The sequence below is a fragment of the Mastacembelus armatus genome, chromosome 21 (assembly GCF_900324485.2).
Source record: "Mastacembelus armatus chromosome 21, fMasArm1.2, whole genome shotgun sequence".
NCBI lineage: Eukaryota > Metazoa > Chordata > Actinopteri > Synbranchiformes > Mastacembelidae > Mastacembelus > Mastacembelus armatus.
This window is the reverse complement of record NC_046653.1, coordinates 5640771-5668213: the sequence shown is the minus strand read 5'-3', so window position 1 is coordinate 5668213 and position 27443 is coordinate 5640771. Positions and strand designations below refer to the sequence as shown.

At 38.9% G+C, this 27443-nt stretch overlaps 1 protein-coding gene across 1 annotated transcript in view; it reads left to right on the top strand.

Moving 5' to 3' along the window:
• The first annotated feature begins 316 nt into the window (after positions 1-316).
• Positions 317-27443, top strand: part of col18a1a (collagen type XVIII alpha 1 chain a) — a 71036-nt gene continuing 43909 nt past the window's right edge. The window contains exons 1-2 of the mRNA XM_026295362.1: positions 317-463; positions 552-625. Coding sequence (XP_026151147.1) covers positions 459-463; positions 552-625 — 79 coding nt within the window. The 5' untranslated portion in view covers positions 317-458. The remainder of the gene's footprint in view (positions 464-551; positions 626-27443) is intronic.

Genomic DNA, 27443 nt, shown 5'->3' with positions numbered 1-27443 from the left:
TATGTGATAATAGTGATGTCATATTTTAAAAAGTGAGTCCTTAGTGATGACATCAATCTGTTTTAAAGAAACAAAGAAGAAAACACTGAACTGTGAATAAAATACTATTCAAAAATCAAAACATGAAAACATACAACATACAGCGAAACATACAACAATATAAAAGGCTCACCTTTGCTTTTATCTATATTATGATGATGATGATGATGATGATGATGATGATTACAGTAGTAGTTCCTTTTTAGGACCGGGCGGAAGTTCCTGCACTGAGCTCTCTCTCTCTCTCTCTCTCCACTTGTAGTTCGTCTCCAGCGAAGCGCTGCGTCTCCATCAGCTGTTCTGGCAGCGTGCAGCAGCGGCGCTGGACCGAAGAAACTGTGAATACTTTCTGAACACCTCGTCCCCGCGATTAGTCCATGTAACCTCAGCGCTCGGTACTAGGGGAAGAAGAAACGAAGATGAGGTAATTTTTAGACGCGTATTGAAACTTTTTGCAGCTTTCACTAAGGTGATAGTGTTGAGTTGTGTTTGCCTACCCTCCACCTCTGCAGGTGTTCTTCGTGGCTGAAGCGCCTTGTCTGCTGCGTTCTTGTTCTTGTCAGCCCAGCGGCATTGCAGTGGACAGGTAAGAACAAATGCAGTGGAATGCTTTAACTTAATTTTAGTCACTTCATTATAGATTCATTATATAATTAAGTTTTCTTCAAAAGTCAAGATTTAAATGAGTTAAATAGGACCTACTGAAGTATTGTAGCGCATCAGTGTATCTGCCTGATTTCTGTATGGGAGTAGTAGACTCATGATTCCAGAGGACCAACCAACCTGATGTGTTATGTATATGGATAAGGGGAATTGAGAGTCTTAAAACTGTAAAATCTCTGTTCACTGGCTTGGATCGCATTAGTCTGCCTTTCTGCAACATTTTGGCTGGTTGCAATGCTTTGGTGACATATTGTTACAAATCAGTGACACAACACAGCAGTTTTTCTATCCTTAGAAGGTCTTTGGGACTGTTTACAGGTTTTCATTTGGTCCAAAGTTTAGTAGTAGTTAGTAGTTTAGTAGTGTGGTGGCTGGATCTTATTTGTGAAAGAGGCTTTGGCTTAGTTTTCCTTTCTTCCTGTGTAACAACCGGTTAGTCCAAATAGGCACAAGCCAAAATCTTAACTTTCTTTTACACACAATACGAGATGTGATAATAAACTTTGTTAAATCTCTCGTCAGTGCAATATACTGTAGTCACTTTACCTGGTATTTATTTATTTATCCATCAATGTCCATATACTGTACATACCCTTAGGCACATATTGTGCACACTTATAGTTTTTGTAGCTTTATAGTTTTATGCCACTAAGTATTTTTTAATATTTTTAATTTCTTATTTATCTTACATCTTTGCTACTTTTGGCCCTCTGCTGTGTACTTTGCTGTTAATAATGCAATTTCCCCATTGTGGCACAAATACAGGTTTTCTTGTCTTATCTTATTAATCCCTGAGGGGCAGTTCAGATGATATGAAAAGTGATATGAACCGGTGAATGAAGGAACTGAATAATTTATCTTTGTGAATCACTAATGTCCTGCCTTTAATTTCTTAAATGTTGGGGAACTGTGTACCTGTCAGATGATATGGAGAGGAAACTGAGAGGATATTGATTAACATTTGATGGGCTGTGATCACTAACGTACATTGTTTGTGGGAGTTGAACTTTGCATGTCACATTGACTTAGTACTCGTTTTTTTTAGGTTCACTTATGCAAGCCAGATCTTGAAAGTACTTCATCTTTTCCTTCAGTGTAGAACAGGGCAGGTGAAAATATTTGAACAGGATACAACCTATTGCAAGTAACTCAAACAACATGACATTTTCTTAGAAATACTCTCCTGTCTGTGTGTGTCCAGGTAGAAAATGCCTGCCACTCTGTCTCAAGAGCAGTACTTTTGGCCGCCTGCGACACGGTTGAATTAGGTCAGATTCATTCCCAGTCCCTGGCTGGGTCAGGAATCCCTATTGTCATGTGATCTTTGACATGCACCCCCACAGGTTTTGCCTGAAGGGAGCAGGGCGAGATGGGGGAAGGGGATGGCTGTAGGGGGACACCCAACTGTGTCATTTAATAGCTGAATAAGACACCACATTAGGAATCACAGCTGGCTTCAGGTTTTCTCCTTCTCAAAGCAGGACCATGATTGCCATAGAAAGCCACATGATGGATTTAAAAGACAGGTAAAGGAAACTGGCTCTAAGTGGGCTTACTAGAGATAGTAAAATAGAGTTTTTTTTAATTCCTATATTACGGTTTGTTACAGCAAATACGTATGATCATGGTGTCTAGTTTGACTCAGAATGTTTTTGATTTAAATTGCTTCTGTTTGAAGTGATTCTACAACTTCATCTGAGTATTTGAGTCCTACAACACTATTACTAGAACAAGGTGTGACTCATTGTTTTCGGCATATTTGCATTGTTTTTTTCAGGGTTTGATGATACTGTGCTTTGTACAGTATTTAATGTGCATGGACATCCTTCTATAAGACATTGTTATAGAAAAATGCAAATTAAACATTGCCATTGAAAAAATACATGTGAATCTACACTTTATGTTATTTAATGAATAACAGAAACATAAGTTTTTTGTAGAAAACATGCAGGAACGCTGAAACCCCCAAAACACATCTGTTTTAAACCCCAGACCTTATGTACTCTAATCCATTAAAGTTCATCCCTTGAAGAATAAGTCTGTTTTCTCTGCAGTGAAGAGCTTGTAGAGTGGTCCCTCTGTTAGGATCACTGAAACTCTCCAATGGAATAAATGGGCCAACTGTGCAGAGATTCTGTTGACTCAGTGAACCTTGTGATGTCTAATCTCTGGATTTTCTAGTCAGTAAACCGACTTATTCGTGATCGACATCTCTGGAGTTCCATCCGGCATTAGTTCTGTTAGACTGTGTCAGTGTCCAGAATTTAGAAAGGTCATTAAACCTTTGCTAGAAAGACGCCTTTTGTCTTTGACCATGGATATAGCCTGGCTTGTGACTTTGAGTGTAGGCTTATTTGAGGGTGGGGTACGGGTGAGAGTTATTTAAAATGTTAGATATAAGTGTGGATAACACTTCGTGGCTTTTCGCATTTTCACAAATCTGTTAGAGGAGATTGACACTTCTTTCATGCATTTATGCTTCATTGTGGCCACTGACCAAGATGTAACTCAGGTACAAGGTCACTGCTGACAATGAGTCAGACGTTTCAGAGGCTTCAGTAATAGACTGATCCTTTTAAAATTCAATTTGATGCTTAGCTGTAAAAACATTTCAGATTCCACATGGGGCTGTTTTTTTTTGTTTTGTGAAGGCAGTCACAGCAATGTTTACAAGCTCAGTCCAAGCAAAGGGATTAATCTGCCTTTTAAAAGTTATATAACAGGGCTACACTGTCAAAGACCAGGACAAAAAGAAGCATCTCTAATGTAGAGGAGAGACACTTGCTAAGGAGACTCAAAAATCTAAATTTGGTGTAGTTTACCTTATTGTAGAGGGTTTTTTTTTTTTTGTCGGAAAACCATGGTGGTCACATTCTGCTTTGATCACTTAATTCAACCCATCTGGATCCTGGAGTGAATGGGAAGAGATGTTTATCTGTGCTGCACACTGAAAAGAAAAGCATGTCCCAGTTTGAAAATCTGTGTCACTAGACACACTGTTTAAATTATAGTATATGCACAGATCAAAACAAGGTTTTTTTTTTCTTGTAAGGAAAATATGGATTGAATCAGAGATGTTGCTTAGTGCCACCTGCTGAAACCACACAGTTAAGGAAGGCCACTCTTTATGTTTTTCTCTGCCAGTTACATTTGTTGTATTTCCTGAACTCCTAAGGAATTTTGATCATTTCATCAAAAACCCTGTTACATCCATCTGATCCTGTGGTTGTTTCTTTATGTGGTGAGGCAATGAAATTGTGTTTGTTTTGTTTCAACTCTGAATGTCCATGAAAAATTAACTGAAAGTTAGCTGACATTAAATACAGACGATGTTAGCCCATGAAATATTGCCCATGTAAAGCAGGGTGAGGGGGCCACGATGAGGAGTCCTCATCTCCTCAGCCATATAGGACTAAGGTTCCCCTTTTCACAAATCCAGTTTAAACCCCAAATGATGAGAATACAGTTTGATTAGCTTTGCTCAGTATTAGCTCTGTATGTTCCCTCATCCCCTATCATCTTTCTTTTCAAGGCAAAGCATCCTTTTGAATGTTGCGGACAACTGTTATTTGTAGTTTTATGTGCTTCAACCACTTGGTGTTTGAGATGCAGTTGGCTGTTCTCTCATGCTGTCGCTGATGTCAAAATGCTGGGTTGACACCAGCAAAATACAGAGGGACACCATAATTACTGCTTATGTTCCAGGAGCACAGGATTTGTAGGGCCGCTTGCTCTGTGCACCCAGCTATCTCCAGCACTAATGGCACACTGAGTGCCCTCTTAGCTCTCAACACCTCTTTCTTGTTTGTGGTGAAACCCTCACTTATTTGGTTGTCTTTCCCAGCATAATACAGGTAACAGGTTAGTAGAAGGTGTGACCCTTTGCTGTACAAATTACATGACTCTACAGTATATGCAGGTTTTGTTTTATAGCATACACCAAAGATTAAAAGACTTATGGAGCACTTTGAACATTAAAACTAAACCTTTTCTATCTGTAATCATAGCTGTGCATATGGGCACATGTATTTAAAATGTATTCCATTCAGGAAAACATTTTTAGGCACTCAGAAGAAATTAATTGTGATTTCCGTATACATACAGATAAACTCTGTGCAACAAACCCAAATGGGAGAGATGTGCTGTAGCAAGAGATATATTTGTTGTTCATATGTAAATTTGAAGGAGATTGTCCTGTTGTGGCACTTTAGCATTCTGGAGCTGTAAAACCCCATGATAAAATCTATCATGTGTCAACATTAACAACAGTTGCGGTAATGTACTGTAATGCAAACACAGCAACAACAAAAAACAATGCCGTTATAGAGTTCTTGCCTCCGTGTGGTCAATTTGTCTGCACGTTCTGGCTGAGGTGAACACTGGTTTCCATGGCCACCAGGTGCAGATTTTTCCACCACAAAGCTGTGTTTGGCTGTAGCAAAGGAAACTGGATCTGTCTATCTGGCACCAGTCTCTAGCTTTAGGGAGTGCTCACTTGTCCTCACTGACTGCGGAACACAGGGAGGCATGAAACTAGAGACCACCCTCCACCCATTTACATTCTCTTGTCCTAAGAAATCTATACCATCCTCTTTTCACTCTCCATCAGTTCCTACTGGCTCAGAGTAACCAAGACTGTGTAGACTACTTCATATCTCCAGTTGTGATGTGTGACATTATTTTGAGGGTATATTGCAGTTTCAAACCTAAAATAGGCATTTTTTCAGATGTGAACACTGTTAACACAAGCACCAGCTACCACCCAGTGGATTTTTTTAAATGAATGACTAGACCATTCAGCATTTTGTGAGGCCCCTCTCGGGAATGTCATTGTGCATTTCCAACCACACTTGCTGTTAGATCCCTTTTTGCTCTCCACATCTTCTTATCATCTGATTGACTCTTGTGATGTGTGCAGGTCGCTTTTCAAGGCATCCTTGAATTCCATTAATTCACCCATCCTTCAAGAGCTGCCATGTCTGTAGGCACCACTCTTTTTTACAGGCTCACAAATCTCACACCATGGGAGTGTGAACTGAGGAGAATCCCATGGGATGAGGAGATTACCATCAAACCAAGAGCTGCTGTGACAAAAGAGGGATTTGGTGAGTCCAGTACCTCTGCCCCCTACTTTCTTATGGTACGGAAATAGGACTTTGGAGGAGCTATGGGATTTGATGATATGGCCTGTCCTCACTGTACCTGTCAAAAACAGAGAGGTGAACCTTGCAGGTGTACCAAGTATTGGATGGAGGATAGCAATACAAAAATGTAGAGAAAGAAACAAAAAATAAAACAGTTGAGTTGTCTATTGAGACTGCTGATGTTTTCACTGTATATTTTCTCTCAGGTGCACCTCAACAGCAGTTTTAATGCATTGGAGAGAATCCCAATAAAGACGTCCCATTTTTTGCTCTTACATATATCTCATTGCTTAATGCTATAGTGAAACATACTTGCTATGGTTGCATTATGTGCTGAAACTAGATTTTTACAAAGTTAATACCTCAGTTGCTAATTGTGTGAATAATGAGCTTGCAGACAATGCAGAGTGCTCTCTATTCACTCTGGTTGTTATGGGCCTGGTGGCACAATGCCATCCATTGAAAAGATTTAGAGAGTAGGAACATAGGCCAACCATGGGGATGTTAAATATTTAGAGGTCCAGTGAAAGATTTGCAGGGCTATTCATCTAGTGAGTCAGTGGCATTATCAGTCATATAAGCAAGCTGGTCTTCTGTCAGATTCCCGTCTTCGTTGGCACTTGACTGACTGAAACATCCCATGAAACGTAGTTAATGCTATATAAAGCAGTAGCTCATTGTTTCACAGCTAAATTTTCTAACAATATTTGGGCTTGGTAATAGCGTTGGTTGTGTATAGTTGTTGTAACCTTGAATGTTTTTGGCCTGAATGTGATTTGAACTGCTTAAAATGAGAAATGCATAATGTCAGTGCATACTTGCACATTGTAAAATAATTAAAGGTTCCTGTACTGTATCTATTCAGGCTGCACTGTGGTGTAGTTGGCTGATTTCTTCTCACTCTGGCCCATTTTGATGTGCTTTGCTCCCTCGAACCTTTTGGCCCCTTCACACAGAAAGATTGGTGTTTTTTGTCAAGTGCATCTGATGTAATGACTAAGTGAATCAATGCAACACTGTATAGGCTGCATGATGATTTCAACCCAAGGTGTGTTTTTCCTATTGAAGTCTGTTTCCTTCTGTCATATAGCTACAGTGATATTGAGGTTCTCAGCACTGATAGACTGTGGGTGACCTACACTCTGTCCCTGAAAGCATCCTGTGTGGATACGATGATGGACTGAAGTTGCTACTTTTATTAGAAAGCCTGTGTAGATGTTGTTCATAAAAGCATGGAAGTTATCTCACAATTATCTTTTTGGTGTGATGTCTGCATCAGCCAACTATAACGAACCAGTCACATTTACAGGAACAACTTTATGCTCTCGAAGTTATGAAGGCCATTTATTCTGATTTACTGACTTGCAATGACATTTTTAAGGTAAAACAGACACAGGCTGGAAATAGTAATGAATATCAGAAAAGCTGATATTTATTGGGATTTGTGCAGTTATTTTGACTAGATTTATATTTGAATTCTGAAATATCAACAGGGAATAAACCATAATCTCAAGGCCAAAGTTTAAAGGAACTAGTGCCAACAAAAACAAATGGCTAGGTTGCCTCATGCCACCTCATTTGGCCTCATATCACATCAGATTGCCTCAGGGTGCCTCATGTCGCCCCATGTCACCTTGTGACCCAGTCATACCTGGGGGTTCACTGTTGGCTTCGTACCAGGCACACTCTCCCCTTGGGCCTGTTTTCACTCAGGCTCTTGTTTCCTACCTCCTTTTCTTTATGAAACTCTGAATGCGTGATAAAGTCTTTGCTCATCTAATGCCTTAGGGTAAGACTAACTGCTGATTTCTGTTTGGGTATAAAATACTTAGATCAGATCAGTGAAAAATGATTATTTTATGATCTCTATCTAAATAATTTGTGCATCTGCATCCCATTGTGAAACTAAATGTTTCCTTTTGCTCATCTGAAAAGCTGGTAGAACATTTACTTTGGACAAGAGACATGATATTAATTATAAGGATAATGGCATTGGATTCTCTCTTCTGTTGAGTATTATTTTTGACATAACTAATTCAAATTGAATTTATTCAATTTAAAGGTATCCCCACTGTAGGGGGATATATTTTTCAGCTGGTTTAGAAGGTGAAGTATAAGACAGCCAGCATTAACTGACTGAGGGATGTTTGAAGGTACCTTATGTATACTCTTACTCTTATGTAATAAAATTCATTGTTTGTATCACCATCAATTTCCTTTGTAGCATATGAGACTTTGGCTTTTGGGAGCTGAAGGGGATCATCTGAGGGATTCCAGTCCATGCTTCTGAATTAGCTATATGAACTAGGTATGGGTTTATGGTATGTGGTGATAGCTCAACTACATACAAATTCACAGAGTAGATGAACAGAGGGATTGCATATGCACTCAGAGTTTTTTTTACTGTGAAAAGTACATCTCTCTGCTGTAAGTGTCAATAGATTGCATATGATTCCATCCAATGTAAAGAGGAGGTTTTTTTTGAAAGAAATGAACTCTTTTACCCTCCTTTCATGGTCATGGTTACTGTTAAAGTGTTAATCTACATTGACATGTTCTGAAGTGCTTTGCAGAGCTGAAACTCAACACTTTCAGTGAGGCCTGGTGGTTTCAAAGAACCAAAGGACAAAGAGACTGGACTGGCCATCACATTGATCTAACAATCTGCTCCTTGCCCAGCTTAGCTAGTGCAGAAATGAGATCTGCATGCACATTCTTTTCAGATGAAGCCCAGGTTTTCAGTGGAGTATGTTATTTACTTATGCATTCAGGAACGACAACAGGAATGGAAGGAAATGCATTATTGGCTTATGCTGAATACTGAGTGGATGTGCATATGCATTTGCTTCTTTGGCAGCATTTCAGCAGCTTTGTAAACCTAAGGCCTGTGTAGGCAGGTAGAATTTGTACATTCTTGATAAATGTGAGGAAAAAAACTGATGAGTGAAGGAGATGAATAGCATAGAATAGTTATATATGTCACAATTTCAAAGCTTCTACTTTAAATTTACTTTCGAACTTTTTGTGGTAGCATCTCAACAAGATTGTGTCAAATCTCCGTCTGTAACATAATCCCTACCCTGCAAACACTGTCTACTTTTGAAAATTGCTTGAGTAATCAGAATCAGACACATGCCTAGACACAGATTTTACCATTTCCTGCTAATGATCCAGAGTCTTTTCTAAGAAGTTTGATGTGTTAGTCCTTGTTTGAAGTCCTTCATGATGATAAACTAACCTCTTTTAACCAAATCCCTTAAGTGTCTGTGTTGTTGAGCAGCAAGAAGGTTCTTAAAATATACTGTTGCTGTGCGACACATCATATTAATCTGATTTTTGAATGTGTAATGTAAGTAGCTTTTCTGTTTTGAAACATTGCATCAAGGTTGTTTGATGGTCAGTCAGTGAACGGTGCTGTGGGACTAGTGGAGAATTTTAAGAATGCTGATAGCCTGAGAAATTTGTCAGTAGACAGTCTGAACGCTATAGAGGTGGGCCTCTATTTTATTAGATATGAACATGGTATGGAATGTGACTATAATGTACCTTTTGCCTCACAGAGCAAACAAGCAGCAGTAAGTTCTACAATTCTCAAGGTCTTTTGAGTTTAACTGTAAGACCACTTGTGTCAGTAATACTCTTCACACTTTTGTGGCATTATTGATCTTAAGGCAGACCAAGATTTGATTTTATGCCCACACCCCTTTTGGAACCTTTTCTTAACAAAGGGGTTTCCCTTGGTTGCAAGGTAACAATATTGTTTATAGCAGATAAGTGTTATCAGAAAGCAGGTGCATTTACTCATGTTGTAAAGAAAACTCAATTTAAGCAGCGGCTTCATGATAAAAGCCCTCAGGCGAAGACACCTGATTATGGCATCAGTTATTATGCAAAAAGCATATTGTAATGTGCAAATGTAATGTAAACTCATCTTCCTTTTTTAAATATGAACTTAAAAAGCTGAACTGAACCATTATTGTTAATTGTTGTTCTCTTACTGAAGACATGTCAGACCATTATCGTTCTAATTGTATTCTAATGACTGACTGTGGTCTGTAATCACGTTGCTCTAACTTTTTAAAATGCTGTATTATTATTTGTCTAAAAAGTGAGAAACATTTTTATAAAAGCCCAAAAGGCTTTCTGACGACCATAATGCCATGCTCTTGGTGGTTTTCTGTTTGTGCAAAATGGGCTACGAAGCTGCTGGGAAAATGGGTCAGGTTGGAAGATTAGACCGCTCAAGCAACGTGTGAACCCAGTGCTCTGTGGTTTAGACCCATGGAGTTTAGTGGTGTATATTATAGGCGCATTGCTTTTCTTTCTACTCTTCCAGGAAAAGCATACAGACTGGTCTTAATAAAGCTGTCTTGAGTTCTTAGTTTTGCACAATACGACTGTTGTTTTAGTTGATGACATCTGGCATGCTCTTGTCAACTGTCAGATGACTGACATTTTCAGGTATTACGCAGTCAGGAAAGAATCTGTGTTTTATCTCGCTGAATCCAGTCAGACAGTTCAAACTGAGTAATACAAGGTGATTACTTTAGGCATAACCCTTGGGCAAATGTGTTTAAGCCATAAAATCTGAATAATTAAGTAAATGAACAAATGCATTCATGATATGCTAATGTCAAACCTTTTGAGGTAAATCCATGTAAGAAGCTTAGTGCTGCCTACAAGAGCTCTGATCAGTGTGCTTCAAACTTTGTCAGAGAAGTAAATAAGAAGTAAATAAGGAACATGTTAACCCTTAAGCCACTGGTGCTTTTATTTGTCATTATTGCTTGTTAAGTGTCATGATGACTATGCTGAAAAGGCTACTAACCTGTTTTATTTCTGATACCTGATAATATATGGACCCTTGAGCACATCCCCATGTTTTGGGTATAGCATAAGGAACCACAGAAACTGGAGCAGCATCTGTTAAGAGGCACATTTGCCCGTTCAACTTGTTAAAATAAAAAAAAACCCACAGTGACTCCTGCAAATGTATAAGTGCTTTGCTTTTTGTGGTCTGCAACTGCATGTTTCTAAAGCCTCCCTCCAGCCACAAGATGATTTAATGAGCATGTTGATAAAGTTTACTACTATTGTAATTTATATATTTAATGATTTAATGTGGCTGAATTTCCTGAATATCCTCTTGGGAATTAATAAAGTTGATTTTATCTTCTCCTAAATGCCATTTTACTAACAAGGAGCCAGGTTAGACTATACTCGCCAACCAATTGGAAGTTGGTATACTGAGCAGTAAACGACAAATTAAGCATTCAGACATGTTAGCATTTGCTGTATCTCCTGTAAAGCTACAGAATTTGACCCTGTTGACCTGTTGTAATGCTGCATTTTTTAAACCACCAGTATGCTTACCCTGAGGGCAAATCAAGCATCTCTTTCCCCCCTCTAAAAGTCATGTCTTGCCTCTGAAATCTGACTGTGTCTCAGGCCAGAACAAAAAAGTGGGCTGGTGAGGTGTGTCATTGTGAGTGGGTGGGGGGCAGGGGTCTTGCTTTAAGAGGCTGGCAGCTTTCCAACACATCACTGGAAATTCACAATGGGTTGAAAAGTCCACTGTCAACAAATTACTCCTTGATAAACTCCACTATTTTTCAAAGGACATGGCAAGTGGATGTGGAGCTGCTGAACAGGTTCAGTGTGTTGTTAATTGTGTTGTTTGAACTGAGTCTGGAGAAGATGCTCTCAGGATGTGTAAGCTCACATGCAGTGTGTATTTCCCTCTGCTTTTTGCTGCATGCACCTCTTTCATCCTGCTCATGTATTTGGACACATTGCGGCCATGCATACCGCTGCTCGGCCCATACAGGTGATCAATGCTATTGTGTTACTGCAACAATACTTAATAGGTCTGATCTGCGACTTAAAAGCAGCATCGTTTTAAAACTGTCAGTAGTGGCTTCCTTATTTAGTCAAGAAGGCAGAAAACTCTACACCACTTGACTGTCTGTCGGATGAGACAGCACAGTCAAAACCTCTCACCTACTGCACCTGCCCATTAAATGCTTAAATTGTTTTTTCAGTGAAACCAAAGAGCTGCATGATTTCCTTCCAAATAAAACCTAAAAGATAAAAGTTGATCCACTAATGGGACAAGACATCATACACCAGAGCAGAAGTCCTCCCAGGGGATATTAAATGCTCATTGCATTCTAACAAGCCATGACTGATAGTTTCCTGGGCTTTTATTATGACGGTGGGATCATAAGTCTATTTTACTTCACAAGGAGGAGATCAGAAATGTGTTTGCCACTCATCTTGGGTTATTGAAGTAGTTAGTTCTGGCATTTGCTTTCATCCAGAGCTTGCTAATTAAAGTTTAATTGTTTTAAATAAAGAAAAAAACTAACATGACTACTACTACAGCTCCCCTCATAAAGCAGTTGACAGAATCTGACATATTGTATTGATTTTATCTCTTGTGTAAGGCTTTGTGTAATTCAGCCCTTCTGTGTCCTTCCTGTAACAATTTGTATCTGCTGCGGCGTAGCTTTGTAGTTCCTGTTGTATGTATTCCTTATGAATGGTGCATTGTTTGTCAGAAAGAAGAAAACGAGACCACACACACACACACACACAGACATATACACACCTCCTCTCAATGGGAGTTCACCGTCCTCTCCTGCCAAAATGCCTACCATTACGCTGCATGTGTGTGTGTGTAGCTCCAAATTCTGGTGTGTGCCTGTGTTTGTTAGGTTAAGGATTTTTCTGTCACTCAGTAAAATAGTCCCTTAACCCTCCCTGCCCCCATCCCTTAGTCCTGACTTTATTTTATCTCTGTTTCCCCTCAGTGAGTCCAAATGGCCATAAGCTCAGTGGCTAAAGTCTAAGTGAGGGGTCAGCTTGCTTTCTGTCTGACATATGCACACACACAGTGAAGTCTCCCTGGTGAATAGTCCTGGCTTGTGGAGAATGCCTCAGAGCAGACAATAGCCATGTATCCTTACTGAACTTCTTCCACCGTCTAACTGAAACACAACAGGACTCTGAGATTGTGTCTGTGCCCCCCTCCTGTTCCCCGACAAACTGTCTGACTTGTTTTTCTCTTGTGACACAGATCTGAGGGACTAAGTAGCTTCAATTCAGTTCAATTCAATTTATTTGTATAGCGCCAAATAACAATACAATCATCTCAAGGCACTTTACAAAAACAAAAAACCCAACAAATCCCTTATGAGCAGCACTTGGTGACAGTGGAGAGGAAAAACTCCCTTTAATGGAAGAAAAAACCTCCAGAAGGACCAGGCTCAGTTTGGGCAGCCAACTGCCTCGACCGGTTGGGGTGAGTGGATAGAGGAGGGAGAAAAGAACAGCAACAATAAACAACAAATAGACACTGAAGGTTGGTGGGACCAGTAACTGCACATCAGCAATATACAGCTCCAGGACCAGGGACACCTGCAGAAGGTACAGAGAGAACAGAGAGAGAGAGAGAGAGAGAGAGAACAGAGAGAGAGGGAGAGAGAGAGAGAACAGAGAGAGAGGGAGAGAGCACAAAGTTAGTGACATTCAGACTTCACACTGCAGACTTTTGCGCAGGGAGAAAACACCTTGAAATTTCAGCTGAATTGGCTGGATATGTTTTATTTGTTCAGCTCTATCTTTGTGAGAGAGGGTTTGCCCACTCAGTTCTCTCAAATCTTTGATGTCTAGGGATGAAAGGATGGAGCCTTTCCATTTTGTCTTTCGTCAAGAAGGACAGCCTGTGTACGTTTAAGTGCTCGCCACACCCATCAAACCTTGCATTTTCTCCTAAAACTGGGCCATAAAAGTTAAGTTGCAAAGGAAAGAAAGAAGGGTAAGAGAGCAGGTATTCAGATGGCCAGATTTACACCACACCCAAACTTTAAAAGGTGTGTGGTAGCATTGTGTCTAGACACCATCTTTTAGGACTCTTACTGCTTTTTCACTGCTGTTTCACTGTTTTACTGTGTGTACATCAGTGTCAGTGAAACATTTAAAATCTCTATTTCTGGGTTCAAAGCTTATATGTTTTGTGGCATTAAATTAGTTTTGGCTATTTAACCTTGTTTGTGTTAGCTTTAGGTTTGCAGCTTTGCTTAAACAACATGACAAAATCAGCACATGTATCTACAGTGCCGTCAAAGTATTTAGACAGTGGTACATCCTATTGTGGAGCAGCACTCTGGATTTGAAATGAAATATCAAGAAGATTAAACTGTTGACTCTTTAAAGTTGAAAATGCCTTCATCCACATAAACTGTGCAGGAATTGTGCTCTTTTTGTTCTCAGTCCCTCAATTTTAGGGCACAGAAAATGATTGGACAAGCGACTAAACCTAAATGTCAGTACATTTAATATTTTAATATTTGGTTGCGTATCGTAAACATGTACATCCCAGGTTCTCCAGGTGATGTTCTGCCGGGCTTGGATTGCAGTCAGCTTCTCTTCCTGTGAAAATGTTTTGGTGACATTTTGCCTTCCATCTGGTCTTTAGCAAAATAAAACTCTTGCTATCTTCGATTATAGGCAGGTGACTGATATTGTTAAGTTGAGGCCAGTTAAGGACATTTCACCAATTATACATTTTTCTTGTTGTCCTGCTGAACTAGCCTAAAATTGGAAGACTATATATTGAAATAGTTATTAGTCCTACACTGTTCACCCTTTATGAATGTGAGCATCCTGAATCACCTGTGTTCTGTCCCTGTAAGTCAATACTAGAACAAAAACAATGAAAACAAAAGGCATCAGTTACACAGTTTTCTCAGTTTGCATACAGATGGATGATAAATTACACAAAAGAGATGGAAATGATTCTTCCAGAAAATATTCACTCATTTTGGTGTTTTGATGATGATGATGATGGTGAGTGCAATCTAGCAGGTTGGTCCAAAATCTCCCATAGGTGTTCAACTGGGTGGAGATCTGGTGACTGCTAAGGCCACAGCATATGATTCATATCATTTTCACATTTTTCATTTTCGATAAATGGTATAACTTAGAACAACTTTATATTTTCATTGACCCCTCACTCTAAGGGGACAAGTGGGTCCAAACAATGCCACTAGATCATCTTACTGTAGGGGCCACCATCACTCTGCACATGGTAGAGAGTTAGCAGTTAAACTTTAATGTATACCTTACTTGCAGTGAAAAACTATTCTGTAGCCATTCAGCAATGATGAAGGAAATCCCTGCACGTCTGTTTAAACGATTGCGACACATGGTGATCCAGTTGCTGAGTTGCATGTCTGGAAGGTCACAAATCCTGCCACAGCCCCTCTCTTTCTCTCCTCCTACACGGTCAGTTGAGTTTTTCTTAATGTTTTTCTGAAGTGCTACAGATGTGAAGTAAATCACATGTGGTTTGAAAACACCTCTATCTCTCTCCCAAATCCCTTAGAAATCATTTAAGCATGTTTTAACAGTTACTGACACTTGACTCTGTGACTCCCCCTCTGATATGTTTTGCCATTTAGAATAAAGAGCCATTATTTGAAGCAGTTTTTTCTTCTAGGAGTTATTTGCAATGACTAAGGTTCCTTTCTGGTATCTTCAACTTATGACTCAGGGGTGTGGTTTTTTTGTACTTTTATTTTGTGCCTAGTGGCCAAACAAATATTATATGTTTTTGGATGTGATGTGATACAAAAGGCTCCATTACTGGCTGGTGTTGATGTGCCAGTGTTTTCTAAACTGCCATATCAGGGAAATAAAGTTGACATGTTTGTTGTGAGAACAAACAGATGTATTTTCTGCCAGACAATCCAACTTAGTCAGACTGTCTTGTTTTCAGGAGGCTGTAGGTGGTAGAAAATCCCACCCTCTCCCACTGACCACAAAAAACAGAGCCCTGGGGCGATGCTTTTGGTCTGCCTGCCTGCCATTCCTCTTTCACATTCAGTATTTTGGTATTGGAAGCCTGAACCAACATGATTGGAATGCTTTTTTTCCTCTTTTGTCCCCTTTTTTGTAGAGGTTCTTTTGTTCTGATGGGATAATTTAAGTAGGAATGTTTTCACTTTGGGCTTTGAGCTGGGGGTGGGGTCTGTTTAGGAGTGTGATTGGAGATTAAAAAGATAGACATTGCACAATGAGCTTGGTTGGTCAGACATGATCTGCCTTTCTGTTTGTTGTGACAGCGAGTCCATATTGCTGTTTTTTACTATTAAACTCAGACTTTGGCTGTTTGGCTAACTTAAATGTTTACATAGCTTTGACAAAGCATCTAAACACTGTCTGTTCTTGGAACCAAATCTTGAATGGCCACGCTCACATACTGGTAAAGAAGCACTCCAGAGGTCCTGTGTTAAAAACTGTAGACTTCCAGTTTGAAAAATGGCAGGATGGAAGGAAAGTGACACATACTACCCACACATTCTGGGATATCTTTGCTTCTATAGCAAAAAAAAAAGATGATTCTTTTTTAATCTGTCACATGCAGGTAGAAGATAATATCTTACTGGAGTACTACTTGACACATCGCTCCAGAGGTTCCCTAGTCTTGGTCAGTGTTATGGTGTGTGCGTGTGATGGTGAAGGAGAAGGCGTAGGACCCAAGTGCAGGACACTCTAACATTTATTATTCATACCCAAAAACTCTTGCCCTACTGATGGTAACCAACATCAATGCTCCAACCACAAAACACAGGAAGTATAAATACATTCAGAAACAAAATTAATAAACTAATGGGACAAAGTTACCGACAAACCATCACAGGCAGTAAAGGAAACTAGACACCAAAATAAAAGTCGAACAGGAAACAGAAACATAAGACCACATAAGTCAGTCTTTACAAACAATGTAAATGATCAGCCATTAGACACTTAGCATTTTTTTCATCTTTCAGGAGGAAGTGTAAAGCTCAAGGTGGTGGCTTTGTTTTGTCTACTGGTTTCAATGGAGTATGATTACTGGAATGTAGCTTTAGGGAAGATAAGCTACTGTATTAGCTGAAAGAATCAAACACAAAGGAAGAAAATGAGGAAAACACTGTCTTGGTTCTCCATGTGTGTTTCCAGATGTCTGAAATAATATGAAAGTGTGATGTGAATTTTAATCAAAATGCTTATTATATACAGTTGCCTGATATTATTGTCCATCTGTGCTCCATAAGGCTTGAGGGATCAGCTGTCATTAGTTAATGACTGCATTTACCACTGAATTACACGATTACAGAGTTAATTTGTAATTAAGTGGGAGAAAATGAGCCTCAGAGGAATGGCAAACATAATGTGAAAAGATCTTAAACTGTGCCACACTCTTGCAAGTGCTGTCATTATCATTATAGCAGAAAGTCGTTATTTATTATTAGGAATACAATAACGCAGAGTATAATGAACGTGTCTAAATTTGTATTACACCAGCTCACTGTTCTGTGATATTTAACTGTTGTCTTCCTGCAGTAAATCAGCCATCCATTACCCTGGTCTTTGTGTACTGGGTCATTATGCAGCAGTCTGATAGTGAGTCAGCAGTTTTCTAGGGTTGTCCTACCTTTGCCTTTGCATGCTTGTATTGTCTTGTCTTGCATGAAGGCTTTCATCTGCAAACAGTTTCTTTGCTTACAGTGGATTATGGAGATGACGTTCCACTGAGCATGCAAAGCCACAGAATTTCCTTTTTTTTTTTTGTTTTATCCCAGATCTTCCTCCACAGCTCACTCTTTGTAACAGATTTGTTAAAATAAGAGACCAATTCCTTCTCAAATCCCTTTTTTGGATAATGTGTGTTACCTGCATTGGCCATGGCTCATGAATATGCATGATTATTCTTCTGTGCACCTCAGGGTTGAACCTCTTGCCATTGTTTGTTTCTGAAATATTTCTCTAAAGAAAGTAAGTGAACCTAGCCCCAGTATTTGATTCAGCATCATGTTTGAAGGTATTTGATCAGGAAACGTTACTCTTCATTGACCTCAGTGGATCTATTTTTTTGACTCTGAAAAAGCCTAGTTTAGTGTCCATCAGGAACAGTTGCCTGTTTAGATGAAGTGTAAAAATGTCTCAATGACATTTTTTAAGTAGCTTCTCAGTGTGTGAAGATGGAGTCATTTGTCAGAAATATCATTATGATACCGATGCAATTTTGAAGTTTAGCCATGCTTTGATAGTCTTCTGCTTATGAAAATTTAAGACAAATAAAAAAAGAAAATATAACACAGGCTGCATGCCTTTTTAGTAATTTTCTGTGTGTTTTCTGTGAACATAAAAAGCATACATATAATATTTTGTTACAGTTAAAGCTTAGCAAATTTGCTTTTTAAAGTATGTGGCTTCAAATGCCAGGTCACTTAACATTTTATATCAAATCACATTTATATTTATTTGATTTAATTTTTTTGTCTAATGGACCAATTGAGGACACTTAATCCTTGCCAGGCTGAGGAAAGCTTCTGGAAACCCCCCTCCCCCCAGCCCTTTCATTGGCATGGTCGCAGAAGAATGCTCCTCTAAGAGCCACAGTCCCAGGACCTTTTGATGTTTAAACACATGCTTCACTCATTTTGGGATTAAGAGGCTGAGGAAATGGCCTGGTTGACAGTGCTGGAATTACCCAATGATTTGTGAAGTCTGGGGCTTAATTCCTGCTTCTTCAGTATCAACTGGGTTGTGTAGTTTGATGCAAGTGCACAGACACACAAACACAGCTAAACAGTCATACCCTAACTGTACCTAAAAGTTTCAAAAACGGACACAGTTTATTGTTAGTTAGAAATAGCACATGGGTGGTTTCCACTAAATCACAGATTTCCCAGATGATCTGTTGTCTAGTACAGAGAAACATGGCATAAATCTATGTAAGGTGTAAATATTTGAAAACCCCTTTGCACGATCAGCTAGGCCCCGATGTTATTGGCTGTCTCGTAAGAGAAATCTGGATTTCCCCTCCATCTGGTAGCAAGTATGAGATATTTCCGATTTACTTCTGCACATCCTGACTCATGCTCTTTAACGGCAGAACAAAGTTTTACTCATGTTGGCATGAGTCAGCGAGTGGAAATAAAAACTTTCTGAGACTTTGAGACTGAGATATAATCTTTAATAGATCCTAAATGTTTTGTTTTGATTGTCCTGCTGTATCCATGACACATTGACTTTAAATCGGATATCACAAGCCTTACAGATAAAGTTGTTTTACCTGCACAGTAGAGGTAGTAGTATGTCTTTGAGAGCACATGTACTTGTAGGTAATATGCAATAAGACATTTTTGTAAATTCCGCAAAAGATCTTTGACTCTGGTACTGAGATGATTAGAAATGGTGACAGAGGATAGTTCAGATCGCTGTGAGGAATGAAAATAGAAACACTCCTGTAAATTCATGTCTCGGCACATCAGTCTGTCTCCATTCCTTCCAAAGAGATGATGGTTGGTTTGTACTTCAGCCAGGTTTACCAGCCTGTTTGCAATACCCAGTTTGTTTAATGAGGTCACCCTAAAAAAAAAAACTGCCAAAGACTTTCAACTGGAAATTCTCATTTAATGTCAGCAGATTTTCCAAAATTGTTAATTGTTAAAAGTTAATTAAACATGAGGTCATATCTAACATAAAAGAGAACCTGGCAATGATAATGAGGTTTTTTTGATTGGTTATTATGTCAATGGTGCCTTTTATGCCTGAGAAAGTGAGATTAAACAAGCCCACAATCTTTGTCTTTTTCCCACAAGAGTTTATTACTTAAACACTAAGCCTGCTTTGATTTGTTCATTTCGCGTAATTTACCTTTACTGAATCTGGCACTTTCAACAGCCTCACCTCGTCTTTAAATGTAAATTCTCAGCTGTAATGCTGATTAAAGAAAGTTTCTTATGCAAAAATGCAAGCTATAAACAGCATACTGTACTCTAAGTGCTTAAACATTTGTCACTTGCCTTTTCTGATTATTGCTTAGACGAAATGTCACCTTTCATCAAAGTCTAGTCTAGTCAACATTATTGGTTTGTCCTGGTGTTGCTGCTTCAGGTTAAGGAGTTTCTCCTCAGGCCCCATTTCCCTGAGATTAACACTGTTAACAGACGTTCTCACAACCCATGTTCATCTCGCCTTTGCTCATGTGGGAAAGTGGAATAGTAAAAACAAAAACCACCCACACAAAAAGAAATATGTACACGAACAAATCCTCAGGGGACAAACAAAGTGTGTTTATTAGCAGAGACATGTTACGGAGTAACAAGATGCTGAAAACATAAGGTCAAAGGATTATTTAAAGGAAGTCTGTTCTGTTGTCTCTTTCTGTGAACTCACTTTTTTACAGATGCCTCTCTAAGAAGTATCTGGATAATTTGTTCTTTTTTTTTTCTGTACCCTAATCCCCAAAGTAAATGGACTTTCGGTGTCCATATTGAGTCTTTTTGGGAAGTGAGAATCAAAGCTTCAAGCTGGTTGACCATTCCCCAAACACAACACAGTAGCTGATCAAGTAGCAACCCTTTGATTGAGCTTGTCCTTCAAAACCTTAAATTATTTACCGTATTTTCCGGAGTATAAGTTGCACTTTTTTTTACTCCTCTGCTTTGTCCTGTGACTTATATGTGTATATTTACAGTTATTTTGTCGAGTAGTCACTAGCATCAGATGGCACTCTTGGCTCAATTAAAGATAATTTTGTGCCGCAAAAAAAGTAAAAACCCTTATGGTCACACTAAACTCTAACACAAGCGAAAATGCCCCAAAGTAAAGAGCTATACTGCAGACTTCAAAGCGCAGGTGATAAAGTCTGCAGCTTAAACAAAGTTTGGACTGAGTGTCAATATTCATACAACCTGAGAGAGGAGGAGGACACGCAGTTTCATCTCCATCCACCCTGATGTTGATATTTAACACAGATGAATAAATTTTGTGATGTACTTCTGCTTGTTGTTATGCCTTAGCTATATATTAATTTAGGCTATAATTAGTATAATTAGAAATATATAATTAGAAACATATATAAGCCGAAGTGGTTTATATATGTTTTTTTTTCTGTTCAAGGCTGTTTTTGCTAAAAAGTGACTAATACTCTGGTGCGATTTATAGTCCTGAAAACATGGTAATGTACCTTCTGATCTTTAGCCAGTGGTTTTGTCTCATTACTATGTTTATTTTTATACAGTTTATTAGGCCTAGATATTTTCTGGTAAATATATAGCATATGTGACATTTTGAAGTCTGTGACCCTTAAACTCTGTCCATATTAGACAAGCAGCCTGTAGATTCCAGGTGTGGGAGAGTCCCTCTCCTTTCTTTTCAGGTCTGGAAATCAGGTAAATGATTTATCAGGGTAGGGTGACCCTTTAAGTTTACTCAAAGACCTGCCTTTGATTTTCCTTCTACATTATATTGGGTTTCTTTCATTCTTGCTTTTTCTATGTTGTAATGAATAGTTATGCTAAGGATTTTGTAAGGAATAGGAAAACACTGACATCATTCAGTTATAGCAAAGTAACTTTCCTCCTCACAGCTAACAGTTGATTCATCCGTTTTAGACTAGCGAAGAACTTGTTACTAAATTCCTAATAAGTAGCTTGGCCTAGAAGTTAGGAGATTGCTGTGTTAGTAACCCATTGTTTATTATTAAAAAATGCTGGCACTAATAAATAAGCATGAATAATGATGTAAAAGAGGGTATTGTTGAATAAAAATATTATTTAGAAGAATATTGAGTACCATATATGTTCACTATAGTCAGGTGTTGTTCAGAAGAGATTGGCTAATCTAAAATATCTGTGTGCAACATGGCACTTTGTTGCAGGTCTGTTTCTTATGACAACCTGAATGGACTGTTTATCTGTCCCACCTGTCTTTTATTTGATATTTGTGTGAGTGCTGTGCATGTGTGTGCACGCTAACGACACTCCTGTGACCTAAGTGCTTTGGACTGTAATGAGGTCAGTGTCCCACTGAACCACATAATAAACTTCACAGTGATTTGGTCTCCCTCTACAGACGAAAATGGTGAATAACATGAGGGAACCAGCAGGAACAGCTGCATTAAATACATGACACAAAGCTTCTTTGCATTCTCTGCTTGGACTGAAAAAGAAGTTTACCTTGATGGTGGTAGGGGGTGTGTCATTGTAAGTCATCTGATGCACTATTAAATATCAAACAGCCGACACTTTGAAGGACTTAATCACTCAGGAAATCATCATTCAGGAAACATAATAACACATGTTTGTGGTTTTTCTTCATGCTGTGACATCAACAGTGCAGGTGTGTTCAGTGTATTGCTGAACGCCTAGCCACAGCACTTGTGCAGCTGATGAAAATAAACACCTTCTAATGTGTTTATCTTAATGAGCATCATATAAAATGAATGTGATATTATCAGCCCTTTTTACTTTCCAGCTATAAACAATCACACTTTAGGAAACAACTGTACACATATGTTTTTAAAAAATCTAACTGTCTTGACCACATGCACATGCATCTGCTGTGGGCTGCTGTTTGCTTTCGACAGGTCTTATGAACATTGTTTGATTTTCCACAGGTGTTTTTTTTGTAAGGAGAGAACCACCTGTTGAGTTAAGTTTGCTTCCTGTCATTTGGTACAATTTGGTCATTGGCAGCAGCAAAAATATGGGGTGTCATGCAGTGTTAATTTTGACAGCAGATTTGAATTTAGTTTTAGTCATAGTCTTTTGACTAAAATGCAATTTTAGTTTTAGTCATATTTTAGTCATCTGCTTTGTTTTAGTTTTAGTCTAGTTTTAGTCGACTAAATCTACAGTAGATTTAGTCGACTAAAATATATTGGGTTTAATTTAAGTGTAATTTATTTAAACTATTGTAATATACTAAATAACTTAAAATTAAATAAAAGCAAGTTTCATTAAATATATGGATTATTATTATTTATAACTTGCATATTATATTCTTCATTCTTTAAAGCAAAAGTGCAACTCCAAAATATTTAAAAGAAAAACTGTACTTAGCAGTAATGCCATTGCAAATACTGTATGACTTGAAAACATTTCCTGAATCATGGACTCAAGCATCTAAGGGAATCACTTCTCTAGTTAGTAGCCCACAGCAAAGCAGACAAAATAGCATTAGTAAAAATGTCGTACTGACCTTTGCATGAATTTGAGGATGATTCCCTTGCAGATGTTGCTTTAGATTTGTTTTTACCAGTGATTTCTGCTCCACACGGTTTACACAAAGTTTTGTTTGTATTGACATTAAACGTGATATTGACCCTTATGTCTTCACTTCCTTTTCTTCCAGCTGTTGCCATTTCATTATAGTTTAAGTCAGACAGAAACCCAGTGTAGGCTATGCAAGATGATGTCGTGCACTCGCGCATCCCGCGTCACCAGGTGGATCAGTTACTTTTCAAATGTCCGTGTGTCTTACAAGATTAATTCTGATTGGATCTTTTCTAAAAACGTCCTTCACTCACATTTTTGTCTCGTTTTTATTAGTTAGAAAATGTCAGTATATTTTAATTATAGTTTTTGTCATCATCACTTAATTTTTATTTAGTTATCGTCTCGTTTTCGTCAGTGAAAACTTGACAAAAATTATAACGAAAATATTTCATCAACGAAATTAACGTTGGTGCCATGTTAAAAGAGCAGTTAATGGACATGGCACAGGTCAACATGAATGGGGCATTCTTGAGCACTGACAGCATAACCTGGACAAGTGAGAGGGCACCCAGCTAAATGGATGAGCCTTGAGAAACACAAATGTACAGCACTGCATCCAGTTGTGGCTCACCTTGTGGACAGTAGAGGGAGTGATTTCCCCACTGCTACTAACTACATCTGACAACAGATTCTATAGCACAACGTGATGTTCTAAACTGCTACTTACTTGTGATGCATGTATAATCCTCTGCTTAGTATATAAGTTTGAGGTTAAGACTTTGCACTTAACTATCCTTGGGATACCCAAGGGCTCCACAGAACAGTGGAAATATTTTTTCCTTTCTGACATAACTAGAAAAACTACTACAGTAGATGTAATAATACTATAGTTGTACATGTGTGTAAACTCTCGTACCATACAGCTTTTAAATTTCAAGTGTATGAAGTACTCTTTCTTAGCCCGAACATTTTTATGCTATATATGACCTCTGTCAGAGGCCTTTCAGCTTTCTTGCCACATTTTGCAAAACTGTCTGTCGTTGAGATAACACTTCCCAGGCATCGTGAGCCAGTTACAGTTCAGACATTTCCCAAAGCTCTGACTTGAGAGTGCACTAATTAGTAGACTCATTACAGTTACAAGCAGCCTCCTTGTAGACCTTTTACCTCAAGGCAGCTGGTCTTCAATTTTTTGGGGAATTTTCTTCACCACACCTTTTTAAAGGACATGTTATTTTCCAAGTTGTAACAATTAATACGATCATTCCTTTTATTGGTTTTACCTGCAGTGGTAATACAGCTGAATGAAACAGGAATTTTCTATATGACACTAAGTTATAGTTAGTATACGCTGAGTTTGCAGATTTTTTTAACAAATTGATGTAAAAAATTTCAATTTTTAGATAATGTATGTGGTAGATAGTGTTTTAAGCCAGAGAACCAACCAAAGAAACAGTCTCTCATCAGACAGCATGGTTTAATGGTTGACACATTCTCATCAGGCACATAACAGTCTAGCTTTGATATGCCCCGCTGGTTTACTCAGAAAATTGCATTTTTTCTAAAGCATTAACATGGAGTCGTATATACAGTACACCACCTTTTCTTTACTGTAGCTGTTGCTTCAGTACCACAGGCTACATATTCTCCTGTTATGGAATGTGTCTTATGCAGAGTGACAGCCAAGCTGTTTCTGCCTGCCTGAGCAGGATTGTCAGGAACCCTGCAGGACTCTTCCTAAAGAGTATTGTATCATTCAATGACGAGATACAACCTAGCAGTTTTGTCTAAAGGGACAATAGTTTTTTCTGCCTCTCAGCACATAGTTGCTATTATATTTATTAGAATCCGAAAGGTAATGGGGTTGACAGTCGACTTGCTTTGCCCTGTCATGAGGTTTCTGGTTAGTTAAGTCTTCGGACTCTTTGGATTTTTTTAATCCAGACCTTGATTAATACTGGTCTGAATTACTGCAAGTGATGATTCCTTTTTATCTTTGATTAATTTGATGATGAGCCAGCAGACTGCTCTTGTGTTTAGACCGCTGTCAGCATCCCAGTAGTACTGTGCAGTCTGTGATGTTTCTTTGTCTGATGGAAATATGAGGCATACTGGTGTTTCTTTCAAAGCAAGGGTGAGAGAACCGAGTAATGACCATACAGTGTAAATTGGGCTCAAGTAAAGCTGTTGTGCATTGTGTACAACATGTTAATGATCACTGTCACAGATTTGGACTTGAATTTGAATTTGAATTAGATTAGATTTGAATTGCCAGGTGGTGGGTTACAGAAATAACCTGTTGTCAAAATGTTTAACAATAGCTCCCATCCCAGAACAGTGTGGCAGCAAAGTGCCCTAAAGAGGCAGTGGAAAAAAGGACTCCAGACTGATGTCTTCAGATGTCATTTTCAACTTTACTATCATCTCCCAGTTCATAAGTTGTTTCGGTGGCATACTGGCACAAACTCAGGTTTTCTTAATCATTTTGATTACTGTGGAAAACTGTGTGGAGAGTAGTGTTACCACTGCACTGCACTCCTGAAGTCTTCATGCTGTCTATAGCTCTGCTAGACAATTTAAGAAAATTAAACAGTTTGGGGTTTGCAGTAATTATGTGTGACTGAGTAGCATTTACAATGCATGTAGTTACTCACACACTACAACTACTCATGCTCCTCCAGGCTTCAACAGGACTGTGATACAACTCTCTTTGTGGGAAACAGGACCCCTTTGCCTCCTAATCTGATAGCTGTGACCTTCTGACCACCATTCTGTTATCAGACCCTCCACTTCTCATTCTGTCCTAGTCACACTCAATGATGCATATTCACTGGCTGGAGATCTTGGATTCAGACACTCAATTTTTCTGTTGTGTGGCAGCGTAGATGTGGTTTATGTTTTCAGTGCAACAGCTGATGTCAAAATAAATTATAATTAACCATGTTGTTCCTTTCTCTCTGCCTGTTGCTTGTTGATTTGATGACACATATGCAGTTTATCCCCTATTCTCCCCACAGAATTAGTGTTGGACAGACTTACTATCTGCTTACTAAACATTATCTAAAACAAGGGAACGTTTAACTTCTGGCACATATATGTATATACATATCCATCCATCCGTTTTCTATACCCGCTTATTCCTTAACCAGGGTCACAGGGATCTGCTGGAGCCTATCCCAGCTCTCTTTGGGTGAAAGGCAGGGGTCCACCCTGGACAGGTCCCCAGTCCATCACAGGGCCACATAGAGACAAACAACCTCACACACTCACACTCACTCCTATGGGCAATTTAGAGTCACCAATCAACCTGACATACATGTTTTTGGACTGTGGGAGGAAACCAGAGTACCTGGAGAAAACCCACACAAGCACAGGGAGAACATGTAAACTCCACACAGAAAGTCTGGGTTGCGAACCCAGGACCTTCTTGCTGTGAGGCCACGGTGCTAACCACTCAACTACCGTGCTGCCCATATCAACATGGGGACATTATGACAAGATGTTGATGGTGCTTTTAAAAGTTTCACATTAGGCTGCAAATTTCCTCAAAAGCCAGTGAATAGAGCCTTTCTGTATAATGATTCACCACTGCATAGCAACATATTTTTTAACATACAACATGTAGAGAGGGTGGATGCACATGGATGAACATTATCAAACAGTGGTACTACAGGAATTTTTTCATTTGTTTTTATTTCCGTGGGTGACTCAAATGGAGATATGTTGACAATGCTGCTCAACTGTGACATTCTGTTTGGCTGCAGCTTAGGCAGGTGTGTGTGTGTGTGTGGTTCAGCCATATATTCAGTAGAGCTTTGTATATGTTTGTGTTCTATAATTTACACTGCTGTTCAGCTGTGTTCATCTGCAGTCTAAGTTTGTTTGTGTGTGTGCACATCCAGATGTGTGTGCATCTCCAGATGCGTGTCTGCACATGTATTTCAACCATATGTGGGCTTGTTTAAGAGACTGTGTGTGAATGTCCTAATTTGTGTGTCTCATTTAAAACTCTCAATGCCTCGGAGCTTAATGCTGAGACTATGACTACACTATGACTCACAGGAAGAGGTCGATGACCCCCACTTGCTGAAATAACATCAGTGAACGTGCGGGGGGGCAAAAGGCTGTCTAGCTCTTCTGAAACTTGCAGAGACTTCACACACTCTTTTGTGTCAACTTGTGTTGTAGCATGTGTCTAGTTTCTGGCCTTTCTGTTTGTACAGCAGTTATACTTCAGGTAAAAACGAAATGCTGACTAGTGGCATCATGCAGTGGAATTAGCTCCTTAACCTTTGCCTAATGTATTTTAGACTGCACTGATGAAGAGTAAAGTCTTACTTCAGGTACAGGGTTAAGATCAAGTTTGTATGAAATGTGTACTTTAAATGCTGTACTGGTCTGTAGGACACTGTGCAGCATAGGTATGACCTTGTATTCTTCAGTTATTCCCAGCAGCTATATTTAGCAAAGATGAACCTTGATGGCTGATTGACAGTCAGTATAGCATAAAATCCTGCCATGCAGTGACAGATAATAGTCT